The 15736-nt window shown below is 44.5% G+C and overlaps 2 protein-coding genes across 3 annotated transcripts in view; both read left to right on the top strand.

Annotated features, from left to right (window-relative positions):
- The window catches only part of LOC123999327 (ubiquitin carboxyl-terminal hydrolase 43-like), a 104126-nt gene extending 91720 nt beyond the window's left edge, over positions 1-12406 (top strand). Inside the window, exons 12-15 of the mRNA XM_046304969.1 lie at positions 7435-7819; positions 8049-8207; positions 9076-9246; positions 9489-12406. Coding sequence (XP_046160925.1) covers positions 7435-7819; positions 8049-8207; positions 9076-9246; positions 9489-10630 — 1857 coding nt within the window. The 3' untranslated portion in view covers positions 10631-12406. The remainder of the gene's footprint in view (positions 1-7434; positions 7820-8048; positions 8208-9075; positions 9247-9488) is intronic.
- Positions 10694-14609, top strand: LOC123999328 (histidine-rich glycoprotein-like). 2 transcript variants are annotated; one of them, XM_046304970.1, is made up of 4 exons: positions 10694-12681; positions 12720-12888; positions 13127-13504; positions 13588-14609. In XM_046304970.1, exons 2-4 carry the CDS (start codon positions 12801-12803, stop codon positions 14337-14339), a joined length of 1218 nt encoding a protein of 405 aa, XP_046160926.1. In that variant the 5' UTR covers positions 10694-12681; positions 12720-12800; the 3' UTR covers positions 14340-14609. The 2 variants fall into 2 exon arrangements, with proteins under 2 accessions (XP_046160926.1, XP_046160927.1); XM_046304971.1 differs by having other exon boundaries at positions 10694-13504.
- Positions 14610-15736: the final 1127 nt, after the last annotated feature.

Genomic DNA, 15736 nt, shown 5'->3' with positions numbered 1-15736 from the left:
TATACAGTATTTTTGTTTATAGGGGAGACTGCCTCTAGTTTGAAACAGTCCTTTAAGGGAAATTCATCCAAATTACAATTACAAGAATCTTATGCTACCTTAAAAATAAGATGCACATTTGTTATGTGGGTGAACAATCCCTTTAAGGACATCATTATGTAATCCATAATGCTTCTGACAGACCCCCAGTGTTATAAGATGCAATGTCAACAGTAACATCAAGGGATGTGAATGCTGTGGTATGATGCCAAGAACAAAATCTGCCTTCAGTCGAATCAATCAAGATGACCTGAGGTGGAATTAATCTTGCCAATTGGGCTGTTATTTTCCCGTCCGTGGAGTGTTGGTATTCTATTAGAGCTGTGAATGGACTTTGTTTCTGCTGGGAACTGTATGCTCTCGCTTAACTGTATCTACACCCAGATCGGTGTCTAAACGACTTATGAATCAGAATACTTCTATCCCTTCGAATGGTTGATTGATCTTCCTGCTCCCAGTTATACTGTACCACAATATAGTGTTTACCGTCATGCCCCATCTCCATGCCCCTCCACACCTCGTTCCTAGGCCGTCATTGAAAATAAGAATTTGTTCTTAACTGACTTGCCTAGTTAAATAAAGGTACAAATACATTTTTGCAAATGAAAAATAAATAAATAAACATGAAGAGGTTGTTTAAGGGAACGTTCTGAATATCCAAATCAAATCAAATTGTATTTGTCACATGTACCGAATACAACAGGTGTACAGTGAAATGCTTACTTACAAGCCCTTAACCAACCATGCAGTTAAGAAAAATACATAGTAACAAATAATAGTAACAAATCATTTAAGCGCAGCAGTAAAATAACAATAGCAAGGCTATATAAATCAAATCAAATCAAATGTTATTTGTCACATACACATGGTTAGCAGATGTTAATGCGAGTGTAGCGAAATGCTTGTGCTTCTAGTTCCGACAATGCAGTGATAACCAACAAGTAATCTAACTAACAATTCCAAAACTACTGTCTTATACACAGTGTAAGGGGATATAGAATATGTACATAAGGATATATCAATGAGTGATAGTACAGAGCAGCATACAGTAGATGGTATCGAGTACAGTATATACATATGAGATGAGTATGGAGACAAAGTAAACAAAGTGGCATAGTTAAAGTGGCTAGTGATACATGTATTACATAAGGATGCAGTCAATGATGTAGAGTACAGTATATACGTATGCATATGAGATGAATAATGTAGGGTAAGTACATTATATAAGGTAGCATTGTTTAAAGTGGCTAGTGATATATTTACATAATTTCCCATCAATTCCCATTATTAAAGTGGCTGGAGTTGGGTCAGTGTCAATGACAGTGTGTTGGCAGCAGCCACTCAATGTTAGTGGTGGCTGTTTAACAGTCTGATGGCCTTGAGATAGAAGCTGTTTTTCAGTCTCTCGGTCCCAGCTTTGATGCACCTGTACTGACCTCGCCTTCTGGATGATAGCGGGGTGAACAGGCAGTGGTTCGGGTGGTTGATGTCCTTGATGATCTTTATGGCCTTCCTGTAACATCGGGTGGTGTAGGTGTCCTGGAGGGCAGGTAGTTTGCCCCCGGTGATGCGTTGTGCAGACCTCACTACCCTCTGGAGAGCCTTACGGATGAGGGCGGAGCAGTTGCCGTACCAGGCGGTGATACAGCCCGCCAGGATGCTCTCGATTGTGCATCTGTAGAAGTTCGTGAGTGCTTTTGGTGACAAGCCGAATTTCTTCAGCCTCCTGAGGTTGAAGAGGCGCTGCTGCGCCTTCTTCACGACGCTGTCAGTGTGAGTGGACCAATTCAGTTTGTCTGTGATGTGTATGCCGAGGAACTTAAAACTTGCTACCCTCTCCACTACTGTTCCATCGATGTGGATAGGGGGGTGTTCCCTCTGCTGTGTCCTGAAGTCCACAATCATCTCCTTAGTTTTGTTGACGTTGAGTGTAGGCCGTCTCGTCGTTGTTGGTAATCAAGCCTACCACTGTTGTGTCGTCCTCAAACTTGATGATTGAGTTGGAGGCGTGCATGGCCACGCAGTCGTGGGTGAACAGGGAGTACAGGAGAGGGCTCAGAACGCACCCTTGTGGGGCCCCCGTGTTGAGGATCAGCGGGGAGGAGATGTTGTTGCCTACCCTCATCACCTGGGGGCGGTCCGTCAGGAAGTCCAGTACCCAGTTGCACAGGGCGGGGTCAAGACCCAGGGTCTCGAGCTTGATGACGAGCTTGGAGGGTACTATGGTGTTGAATGCCGAGCTGTAGTCGATGAACAGCATTCTCACATAGGTATTCCTCTTGTCCAGGTGGGTTAGGGCAGTGTGCAGTGTGGTTGAGATTGCATCGTCTGTGGACCTATTTGGGCGGTAAGCAAATTGGAGTGGGTCTTGGGTGTCAGGTAGGGTGGAGGTGATATGGTCCTTGACTAGTCTCTCAAAGCACTTCATGATGACGGAAGTGAGTGCTACGGGGCGGTAGTCATTTAGCTCAGTTACCTTAGCTTTCTTGGGAACAGGAACAATGGTGGCCCTCTTGAAGCATGTGGGAACAGCAGACTGGTATAGGGATTGATTGAATATGTCCGTAAACACACCGGCCAGCTGGTCTGCGCATGCTCTGAGGGCGCGGCTGGGGATTCCGTCTGGGCCTGCAGCCTTGCGAGGGTTAACACGTTTAAATGTCTTACTCACCTCAGCTGCAGTGAAGGAGAGACCGCATGTTTTCGTTGCAGGCCGTGTCAGTGGCACTGTATTGTCCTCAAAGCGGGCAAAAAAGTTATTTAGTCTGCCTGGGAGCAAGACATCCTGGTCCGTGACTGGGCTGGGTTTCTTCTTGTAGTCCGTGATTGACTGTAGACCCTGCCACATGTCTCTTGTGTCTGAGCCGTTGAATTGAGATTCCACTTTGTCTCTGTACTGACGCTTAGCTTGTTTAATAGCCTTGCGGAGGGAATAGCTGCACTGTTTGTATTCAGTCATGTTGCCAGACACCTTGCCCTGATTAAAAGCAGTGGTTTGCGCTTTCAGTTTCACGCGAATGCTGCCATCAATCCACGGTTTCTGGTTAGGGAATGTTTTTATCGTTGCTATGGGAACGACATCTTCGACGCACGTTCTAATGAACTCGCACACCGAATCAGCGTATTCGTCAATGTTGTTGTCTGACGCAATACGAAACATATTCCAGTCCACGTGCTGGAAGCAGTCTTGGAGTGTGGAGTCAGCTTGGTCTGACCAGCGTTGGACAGACCTCAGCGTGGGAGCCTCTTGTTTTAATTTCTGCCTGTAGGCAGGGATCAACAAAATGGAGTCGTGGTCAGCTTTTCCGAAAGGGGGGCGGGGCAGGGCCTTATATGCGTCGCGGAAGTTAGAGTAACAATGATCCAGGGTTTTACCACCCCTGGTTGCGCAATCGATATGCTGATAAAATTTAGGGAGTCTTGTTTTCAGATTAGCTTTGTTAAAATCCCCATATATCGTTCTTTCGGCGCATATATCGTTCTTCCGGCGCCGACAGAAATGGCCGCCTCGCTTCGCGTTCCTAGGAAACTATGCAGTTTTTTGTTTTTTACGTGTTATTTCTTACATTAGTACGCCAGGTCATCTTAGGTTTCATTACATACAGTCGAGAAGAACTGCTGAATATAAGATCAGCGTCAACTCACCATCAGTACGACCAAGAATATGTTTTCCGCGATGCGGATCCTGTGTTCTACCTTAAAAACAGGACAACGGAATGGATCGCATGCAGCGACCCAAGAAAACGACTCCGAAAAAGAGGGAAACGTAGCGGTCTTCTGGTCAGACTCAGAACAAGGGCACAACGCGCACCACTCCCCAGCATTCTTCTTGCCAATGTCCAGTCTCTTGACAACAAGGTTGACGAAATCCGAGCAAGGGTAGCATTCCAGAGGGACATCAGAGACTGCAACGTTCTCTGCTTCACGGAAACATGGCTCACTGGGAAGACGCTATCCGATGCGGTGCAGCCAACGGGTTTCTCCACGCACCGGGCCGACAGAAACAAACATCTTTCTGGTAAGAAGAGGGGCGGGGGCGTATGCCTTATGACTAACGAGACATGGTGTGATGAAAGAAACATACAGGAACTCAAATCCTTCTGTTCACCTGTTTTAGAATTCCTCACAATCAAATGTAGACCGCATTATCTTCCAAGAGAATTCTCTTCGATTATAATCACAGCCGTATATATCCCCCCCAAGCAGACACATCGATGGCTCTGAACGAACTTTATTTAACTCTTTGCAAACTGGAAACCATTTATCCGGAGGCTGCATTCATTGTAGCTGGGGATTTTAACAAAGCTAATCTGAAAACAAGACTCCCTAAATTTTATCAGCATATCGATATATCAGCATAGTACCGGTACTATCAGGTATCAAGGTAAGACCCAAGTGCAGACTGTGAAGGGGCAGGCAAACGACAGGTCAAGGCAGGCAGGGGTCGATAATCCAGAGTAGGAGCAAAGGTACTGGGACAGGCAGAGTGGTCAGGCATGGGGGAGACAGGGTCAGGACAGGCAAGAATCAAAAACCAGGAGGACGAGAAAAAGAGAGGCTAGGAAAAGACAGAAGCTGACAGGAACAAACGCTGGTAAGCTTGACAAACAAGACCAACTGGCACAGACAGACAGAAAACACAGGTATAAATACCCAGAGGATAAGTGGGGAAGATGGACGACACCTGGAGAGGACAGGTGAAACAGATGAGGGTGTGACAGGTACAGAGTCAATGTGCAGGGGCACCGGTTAGTCGAGGCAATTGCTGGAATAGAGAATAATTTATTTCAGCTTTTATTTCTTTCATCACATTCCCAGTGGGATCAGAAGTTTACATACACAGTATTTGGTAGCATTGCCTTTAAATTGTTTAACTTGGGTCAAACGTTTTGGGTAGCCTTCCACAAGCTTCTTACAATAAGTTGGGTGAATTTAAGCCCATTCCTCTTGACAGAGCTGGTGTGACTGAATCAGGTTTGTAGGCCTCCTTGCTCGCAAACGCTTTTTCAGTTCTGCGCATCAAATTTTCTATTGGATTGAGGTCAGGGCTTTGTGATGGCCACTCCAATACCTTGACTTTGTTGTCCTCAAGCCATTTTGCCACAACTTTGGAAGTATGCTTGGGGTCATTGTCCATTTGGAAGACCCATTTGCGACATAAGCTTTAACTTCCTTACTGATGTCTTGAGATGTTGCTTCAATATATCCACATCATTTTACTTCTTCATGATACCATCTATTTTGTGAGGTGCACCAGTCCCTCCTACAGCAAAACACCACCAAAACATGATGCTACCACCCTGTGCTTCACGGTTGGGATGGTATTCTTTGGCTTGCAAGCCTCCCCCTTTTTCCTCCAAACATAACGGTGGCCAAACAGTTCTATTTTTGTTTCATCAGACCAGAGGACATTTCTCCAAAAAGCAAGATTTTCTTTCTGAAGTCTTGGCTGATTTCTTTAGATTTTCCCATCATGTCAAGCAAAGAGGCACTGAGTTTGAAGGTAGGCCTTGAAATACATCCACAGGTACACCTCCAATTGACTCAAATGATGTCAATTAGCAGTTAACAAAAATACATTCAGAAACTTCTAAAGCCATGACATCCTTTTCTGCAATTTTCCAAGCTGTTTAAAGGCACAGTCAACTTAGTGTATGTAAACTTCTGACCCACTGGAATTGTGATACAGTGAATTTTATAAGTTAAATAATCTCTTCGTAAACAAATGTTGGAAAAATGACTTGTGTCATGCACAAAGTAGATGTCCTAACCGACTTGCCAAAACTATAGTTTGTTAATAAGAAATGTGTGAAGTGGTTGAAAAACGAGTTTTAAAGACTCCAACCTAAGTGTATGTAAACTTCCGACTTCAACTGTACATGTAGGTAGAGTTATTAAAGTGACTATGCATAGATAATAACAGAGAATAGCAGCAGCGTAAAATAGATTGGGGGGCAATGCAAATAGTTTGGGTAGCCATTTGATTAGATGGTCAGGAGTCTTATGGCTTGGGGGTAGAAGCTGTTTCGAAGCCTCTTGGACCTATACTTGGAGCTCCGGTACTGCTTGCCATGCGGTAGCAGAGAGAACAGTCTATGACAAGGGTGGTTTTTTAGGGCCTTCCTCTGACACCGCCTGGTATTGAGGTCCTGGATGGCAGGAAGCTTGACCCCGGTGATGTACTGGGCAGTACGCACTACCCACTGTAGTGCCTTGCGGTTGGAGGCCGAGCAGTTGATATACCATGCAGTGATGCAACCCGTCAGGATGCTCTCGATGGTGTAGCTGTAGAACTTTTTGAGGATCTGAGGACCCATGCCAAATCTTTTCAGTCTTCTGAGGGGGAATAGGTTTTGTTGTGCCCTCTTCACAACTGTCTTGGTGTGCTTGGACCATGTTAGTTAGGTAATAGAGGTGTACGGGAACTTCAAAGCCTGTAATTTGGTTTATGTAATACGCTTATGAAGTTGACATGTGCGATAGATGTCTAGAACATGTCTTCCTCAAGAGCCTTCTCTTAGTTTCTTCCTGAGCATTGTTTGAGTCCTATGTCTGCTTCTGATAGGAGTGAATCATTTCTCATTGCCATTCATGAGGCAAATGACTAAGCTTTCTTTATCTCCATTCGTGACCAGATTAGTATCCTCGACTGAACATGAAGGTTATTGGATACAGCTGCCTCCATCTCCTTCCTCCACTCTTCTTCATGCACACTAATCAGAGGGATTAGAGTGCCGGAGGCGGTCGCCCCAGCAACAGGTTGTGAAAGTGACTGATAAATTAGGCTTCACATACTGTTCTGATGAAACAGACACGGTCTCATGCACAGAGCTATCACTGAAGACCATCGCAACCTGTATCAGACCACATTTCATGTCTTAAACATTGTCCACCAGCTTCAAACTGCTTGAAAACAATATTTTTGGTTATTGAAAATATATTTCACAGCGATTTAGATTGTACAATGATTCCCTACAATATTCAGTGCTTGCTTTCTCACATAAACTGAAATTGAGCAAACAGTGTAGAATTTTTGCAACCAGGAAATGAGCGATTTTCGCTAGATAATACAGCCACAAAGTCGGAGCAGCTGCCGCTCCGGCGGGAAATATCAATAGGAAAAGCACACAACCAATCACAAGACTGGTGGGTAAGTAATACTGTCAAACATTATCATTCCACAATTAGCGGCAGATATATTATGGACATTTTCTGAAATTACAATACAAAAATGTAAAAGGTTGATTGAGGGACAAGATGTTGTTTTTTTTACACGGATGAATACTCTCTCTCTCTCTCTCTCTCTCTCTCTCTCTCTCTCTCTCTCTCTCTCTCTCTCTCTCTCTCTCTCTCTCTCTCTCTCTCCCTCCCTCCCTCCCTCCCTCCCTCCCCCAGCTGGCCCCAGACGATGCATGGAAATGTCCCCACTGTAAGCAGCTGCAGCAGGGCATGGTGAAGATGAGCCTGTGGACGCTGCCTGACATCCTCATCCTCCACCTCAAGCGCTTCCGGCAGGTGGGTGAGCGCCGCAACAAGCTGGCCACGCTGGTGCGCTTCCCCCTGGACGGCCTAGACATGGCGCCCCATGTGGTGAAGAGGAGTCAGAGCACCCGGCTGCCCCCCCAATGTCCTCTGCCCCCCCACGGTCCTCTGCTCCCTGGCCCCCTGCACCCGGCCTGGAAACAGCCCTGCCCACCCGACGTGGCCCCTCCAGACTTCCTATATGACCTCTATGCCGTGTGTAACCATCACGGAGGCATGCACGGGGGACATTACACAGGTTTGTATGGAGGGACTGTCTGGCTGTCATATTCACATCCTATAAATGTTCTATGAAATATCAATCTCATTGAAAGTGGTCTTTAATCAGCAAGGTGTCTTGAAGTGATATCCAGTCCAAAAATGTGTTTGATGGTGATGATAATAAAGACATGGTGGTGGTTTGTTTAGTATGTTTGTAAGTACACACTGTTGTGCGTGTCTGAACAGGTGTCTGTGTCTCTGTGCAGCGTTCTGCAGGAACTCATTGGACGCCCAGTGGTATGGGTATGATGACAGCAGTGCAGAGCCAGTCACAGAGGGGGAGGTGTGCACACGGGGAGCCTACATCCTCTTCTACCAGAGACGCAACACCATCCCTCCATGGTCAGCCAGCTCCTCTCTCAGAGGTGAGCCATGTTGACAAGTCCATTAATTAAGCCACAGTCTGCAATATGTCCTGCAGTCCTATTGTGTCATTTCAATAGATGATATATACCAATTGGTTCTGGAAGAATACTGACCTTTAGAGGTCTTCAGTTGAAAGTAAGTCCATGTAATGGAAATAAGGCTTCTGAAATCCATTATTGGTGAAATGATGGCTTTGGTCGCCCAATAATGAATGCCACTTCATTGACAGCATCCAGACATTTTTCTAATTTAAATCATTAATGTTGAAATCAAAAGAGTGTATGATTGGCAGTGTGTAATGACCTTGTCCATGGTAGGATGGAGGTACAGTAAAGGCCTACTAGGTTTGGTTTGCTCCGAGCAGAACTCGGATAGGCAAAGGGAACGTCTGTGCATTGCATACTCCCTCAAAAGACTTTTGCTTAAAAACAAGAAAAAAGCTGCAATAGTGGCAATTGTCCCTTTTGAGACGCTGTAGCCAGTATACACTTCCTCAAAATAGTCAGAATTTATCTAAGATAACTCAAGGAATCTATCATTCATTTTGACGTTTTTGCAGGGGAGATCTTAGTCGTGCATTTTTACATCTAACTAAGATGTTTGGTGCACTATTTCACAATAAAAAAGTTTATTGAAGAATCCCTACTGTTGACCAATCTCCGACCAAGGGGCATATGCTTCCAAACTAACAACAACTAACAAAATGTTGTCATAATATATGCACAAACTCTTCCCAAAATGTTTCGGCTGGGAAGCATGCGGACGCCTACTGTCCCCCTCTAGGAAAAGGAGACAGGTTTGTATGTATTAGCTGAGTCCAGTAGATGGCACTTTGCTCTCTATAACAGTGTTCTTCTACTTCTACAGGCTCCACCAGCTCCTCCACGTCAGACCACTGGCTGATCCGTCTGATGCGGGACAGTAAGAGGGGCAGCCTGTTCTCTGGGGGGTCCACCTCTGGCCCTCCTGGCCCCACACCAACCCCCGAATCCCCAGAGCTCCCTGTGTTCGAAGACGAGCCTCTCAAAACAGAGACAGGTGAGTAGCACATTTGGACACCATTTCCCCAGTCTGTCTCTAAATAAATAAAACCACTATGGTTCGCTGTGCCTGATTGGTCTGAAGTTCTGGTTTTTACTCAAAGAGGATTATATCTTTGAGATAATTACATAATTAAAAAGCAGATGATTATGTAGATAAGTCGATCAATGAACCATTAAAAAAAGAGGAGGAATGTGAGGAAAAATCCTAACTGTGTTTGTTTTTTCTTCTGGGTCCAGATGGGTTTGAGAATAAGCCATTTGTCCGCGGCACTCAGGGCAGGAGCGTGAGCATGAGGTCACCCACTAAGACCAAGGACACCCTGAGCAAAGTGCTGCCCCTGCGCTGGTCCTTTGGTTCCAAGGACCGCACCAAACCCTCCGCCCCCAGGCGAGGGGAGCTGGTGGAGTACCTGGAGTCAGGGCGCAGGCCGCGGTGCACCAAGGACCCCATCATCACCCTAGTGGCCACCCCACCCCAGGGCGGGCACAGGGACCTGGGCAGCTCCCCCAGTGTCAGCAGCCTGAGCTGCATGGACAGGTCCAACTCTGAGGCCTGTGACTCCCCAAGAGTACCAGAGGGCCAGAGCAGGCCTGCTGTAGAGAGGAGCTCCAGCCTGGGGCTCAGTATTATCACTAAAGTCAGGGATGACAGCTCACTTGGCCAGAGGTCCTCCAAGAGGTTCAGGCAGGACCAGGGCAGGACCCTGGACCCTCACCCCCATAGAGGCTCTACTGATGGGGTCCACATCAGCCACAGTGCCCCCCCAAGTAGGGACTCTACACTGAAGAGGCCCAAGGCCCAAGCAGGGCTGACCTCCAGGGTAGGGGCGCTGCAGGCTGGTCTACAGCCTGAGGAGAGGAAGGGGATGAGGGGTCAGGAGGTAAGGAGCCACGACAGCCTCTTGTCCTTTTTCAAATCAGGCTTCCTGAAGAAAGACACTCAGAGGACACCTAGTAAGGGGGAGGAAGTCCGGGCCAATGGCCACGGTCGAACCAGCAAGGTGGCAAACGGTAGTTTGTCTAAACTCTCCCTCTCCAATGGGACCCTGAACGGTGTAGCGCTGGAGGAAAAGAGGGCCAACGGCGCCCCTAGAAGTGACTGCCGTCACAGCAAAGGGCAGCTTGTCAACGGGAGGGCAGGGAGTCACAGCTCTGCTGCTGACATCAAGCGTGCCCACAGCTCCAGTAACATCCAGACCAAACTGGACTTGACCCTGCGCAGGTGTGCCTCTCTGCAGAGGAACGGGCAGGTAGCTCCCCCGGCCCCCCGCAGCAGCCTAGCCACAGACAAGCCCAGCTATGCCACCCTGCAGCGGGCACGCTACAGCACCACCTCCCTGGGCAGGCAGCAGAGACCCGTCCCCGAGTCCTGCTTCTGACTCCCTCCGCACCGCTAGGCTAACTGGCTGCTGCCACAGCAGTAGAGTTATCTGGCGTTTGTGTCTCTTTATTTAGAGTTTGTGCCAAATGCTACTGCAAGGGTTAGCATGTTAGGGTGAGCTGAGCAGTCTGGCCACCACTGCTAGAGCAGAGGAATAGTCACAGTGTTACTATAAGACAGGTTCTTAGGGAAGCTTTGCCAACAGCTGAATTCAGTAATGCAGTGCGTAACACTTAACTGTCTGTCATAGTCTTCTGTTTAATGTAAGTGCCTCTGTGACAGTTCAGAATGATTGTTTGTTGAACACTGCAACCACGCTATTGATTGACACACATCACATCCAGACGGTCACCAGGTCTCTGTAGTATAACCATCAGAGCTGTTGTTTCTGAAGGGCATCTTGTACCCTCTGTTAACACTGATGGTTATTGACGTATTGTCTTTGTGTGTAAATGAATCTATGCAGACTGTGTACAATGGAGAGGTACAACTGCTGTATTGTGATCATATTTATTCCACAAACATGTCAAGCATCTGCCTTGGTTGTATGCTGTCCTTGATTTTCTATTGATGTAGCCATGGAGGAATATCCTGCACAGAAAGATTCAGTTAAATGATTGTCTGTCTGTGCTTCCACTGCAAACTGTTTGCTGGGACCTCATACACTTATGTTATTGCTAATATTCATCATGTACCATCTTCTGTCAGTGGCAACTGGCAACTGAAAGAAATAAGTACTGTAATAACCTGGTTGTTACACACCTGTTACTGACTCCCGTACTGTAACGACGGTGTGCGATTGGAGGAAAAGTAAGGGTAGAGGAATGAAATGGTGATTTATGTTCGTAACTAACATGATTGAAATACTGGGTTGAAAAGAGGGTAGTTTGCACACCATGTACTCCAGCACAGTGATGGTCCTGTATACTCCACAATAGATTTAATGGATCTTGAACCAACATTTGTGTCAATCAGAACATTCATCAGGACCCTGAAAAAGGTCTAGATAATCTAGTTTAAGATTCATTGTGGAGCATACAAGAATACCAGACAGTATCTAGTACTTTCTATTTTAAATCGAAATGGAAAATAATTATCAAAAAGAGCCACTTGAGAGTTTTGTGCTATTTTGTGATGGTGAACTGTTGTGGAACCTCCTCACACCAGTGGTTTAGGTCAGCCCCTTATAGAGCACCAGGGACAGACTGACAGCCCATTTCAAGGCTTTTAATGTCACTCCCTGTATCTCCCCACTGCTGAGCTCCAGAGAAAGTTACTGCCTGTGTTTCACAATAACTCACCAGGGGGGATTAAACCTGCAAACTCCCTTAAAGATACCAACTGTGAAGGTGCTGCTGTCTGATGTACTCTGTAGAGGGGCAGGGATTTCTTGATTTTCATTCATTTTCAACCCAAAACATCTCTTGACTTAGCTTCCAATATACAATACATGACGATCTATTACATTACATGAAGATCATTTTGTAATTGTTCCTATAGAGTGCTGTAATGCATTTGAATTGTCAGCCATAGGGTACATGCCAATTCAGATATATGCACATTCTGTGTATGTTCTAGTTAGTGCAGATTTCCAACAATGGATGGAAACGTATGATGTGTGTTTTATGTTAGGAGGGTGTAGAGCACATGTGTTTGATCTTTCATCAACTGTATATGAACATATGTAGTAGTAATACAGATAATACCAACACAATGGCATACAGTGCTTCTGTAAAGGGAAAAACACTATTAGAGTAAATGTTTTTATCTATTAGATTTCTGAGTTACTTAATTACTTAGGCCCATCGCCCCATGAGAAGCATAGGCCATCAACTGGCCATCAACTGAGTTGACTTCATTCATCTGAAATTATCTCAAATTTAAACCCAATGAAATGATACAATCATTTACTATTCTCCTAAACTATAATGTTAATGTGTAGGACATATGATTGTATGATTGTGTTAGCAGACATACAGTAGTAGCTATGCAATATACTGGACCATATGGGATGCCCCATATCATCATAACTTCTTCTAATGGGGATTGGTTGATGACACTACACCATCAACCATCATGACAAATTGGTTGATGACACTACACCATCAACATTGTCTGATGACACTACACCATCAACATAGGCTGATGACACTACACCATCAACCATCATGACAAATTGGTTGATGACACTACACCATCAACATTGTCTGATGACACTACACCATCAACATAGGCTGATGACACTACACCATCAACATTGTCTGATGACACCACACCATCAACATAGGCTGATGACACTACACCATCAACATTGTCTGATGATACCACACCATCAACATAGGCTGATGACACTACACCATCAACCATCATGACAAATTGGTTGATGACACTTCACCATCAACATTGTCTGATGACACTACACCATCAACATAGGCTGATGACACTACACCATCAACCATCATGACAAATTGGTTGATGACACTACACCATCAACATTGTCTGATGACACCACACCATCAACATAGGCTGATGACACTACACCATCAACATAGGCTGATGACACTACACCATCAACATAGGCTGATGACACTACACCATCAACATAGGCTGATGACACTACACCATCAACATTGTCTGATGACACCACACCATCAACATAGGCTGATGACACTACACCATCAACATAGGCTGATGACACTACACCATCAACATAGGCTGATGACACTACACCATCAACATAGGCTGATGACACTACACCATCAACATAGGCTGATGACACTACACCATCAACATAGGCTGATGACACTAAACCATCAACATAGGCTGATGACACTACACCATCAACATAGGCCGATGACACTACACCATCAACATAGGCCGATGACACTACACCATCAACATAGGCTGATGACACTACACCATCAACATTGTCACTGATGACACTACACCATCAACATAGGCCGATGACACTACACCATCAACATAGGCCGATGACACTACACCATCAACATAGGCTGATGACACTACACCATCAACATAGGTTGATGACACTACACCATCAACATTGTCTGATGACACTACACCATCAACATAGGCTGATGACACTACACCATCAACATAGGCTGATGACACTACACCATCAACATAGGCTGATGACACTACACCATCAACATAGGCTGATGACACTACACCATCAACATAGGCTGATGACACTACACCATCAACATAGGCTGATGACACTAAACCATCAACATAGGCTGATGACACTACACCATCAACATAGGCCGATGACACTACACCATCAACATAGGCCGATGACACTACACCATCAACATAGGCTGATGACACTACACCATCAACATTGTCTGATGACACTACACCATCAACATAGGCCGATGACACTACACCATCAACATAGGCCGATGACACTACACCATCAACATAGGCCGATGACACTACACCATCAACATAGGCTGATGACACTACACCATCAACATAGGTTGATGACACTACACCATCAACATTGTCTGATGACACTACACCATCAACATAGGCCGATGACACTACACCATCAACATAGGCCGATGACACTAGCTCAAATGTTAAGCCTTTTTTTTCACTTGTTCTCATCAATTTTGTTTCTGCAACCTTATTTAACTTTTCTGTATCACTTTGTTTACCAAAACGAGCACTTGTTTTGGAAGTGACCCTAAATGAAGGATGCTTTCCTTGGGAGGGCATGGGTTGACTATATTTTATATGCAACTTTTGTAAAAGTCTACATTTTATACCTGATTTGTAATTATGTAGATGAAGGCTCCAGATGATCAAATCAGATAATGTATGCTTCTGATTAGAGAGCAATGTCAGGATAAAGCACAAGTGGACTTTAATTGTGAACTTAACATATATATTGTATCTGCTTATTACCATACTGGAATTTATTTCAATTGCAAATTAAACAGCTTTTCTCACAACTACTCTCTTTATTATATCATAATACAAACGAGGAGATATTCAATTGCATGTGTCATTGTATTTGTCTAACTTGGACTTTGAACTGGCTCAGGTTCTGCTCATTTCCATACCACATCATACCAGCTTAACTTACAAAACCAAGGTGTAGAGAACAACTGATTAACAAAAGTTGAACTATTGGGAGAAAAAATTTTTTTTCCAAATGTTTCTTAAATTCATCATCCAGTGTGTCATACATGTTTTGTTGATATTGGGAGAGCACATTCCAAATAGTTCCCTTGCCATGTGAGCTGTGCTTTTAGGGAAATGTATGCCTTTCCTACACACACCTTTCCTTCTCACTTCATAAACATAAACATCAAGCATTGTTAAGAGCTGCTGGCAAATGTAGTAAAGTTTGAATGAATGCTTACGAGCCTGCTGCTGCCTACCACCCCTCAGTCAGACTGCTCTATCAAATATCAAATCATAGACTTAATTATAATATAATAAACACAGAAAAGTCTTTGGTCATTAATATGGTCAAATCCGGAAACTAATATTTCGAAAACAATTATTCTTATTCTTTAAGTGAAATACGGAACTGTTCCTTATTTTATCGAATGGGTGGCAACCCTAAGTATAAATATTGCTGTTACATTGCATAACCTTCAGTGTTATGTCATAATTATGTAAAATTCTGGCAAATTAGTTTGCAACGAGCCAGGCGGCCCAAACTGTTGCAATGAATGCAAGAGAAGTGACAAAATTTCCTTGGTTAATATTGCCTACTAACATGAATTTCTTTTAACTAAATATGCAGATTAAAAAAGTTCTTTCTGTGTATTGATTTTAAGAAAGGCATTGATGTTTATGGTTAGGTACATTTGTGCAACGATTGGGCTTTTTTCACGAATGCACTTTTGTTAAATTAAATCATCCCCCATTTGGCGAAGTAGGCTGTGATTCGATGATAAATTAACAGGCACCACATTGATTATATACAACGCAGGACAAGCTAGTTAACCTAGTAATATCATCAACCATGTGTAGTTAACTAGTGATTATGTGAAGATTGATTTTTATAAGATAAGTTTAATGCTAGCTAGCAACTTACCTTGGCTCCTTGCTGCACTCGCGTGACAGG

This window comes from Oncorhynchus gorbuscha, linkage group LG16 (genome assembly GCF_021184085.1).
Source record: "Oncorhynchus gorbuscha isolate QuinsamMale2020 ecotype Even-year linkage group LG16, OgorEven_v1.0, whole genome shotgun sequence".
NCBI classification, from domain to species: Eukaryota; Metazoa; Chordata; class Actinopteri; order Salmoniformes; family Salmonidae; genus Oncorhynchus; species Oncorhynchus gorbuscha.
The sequence above is the reverse complement of the archived record's forward strand: the minus strand, read 5'-3'. Positions and strand labels throughout refer to the sequence as shown.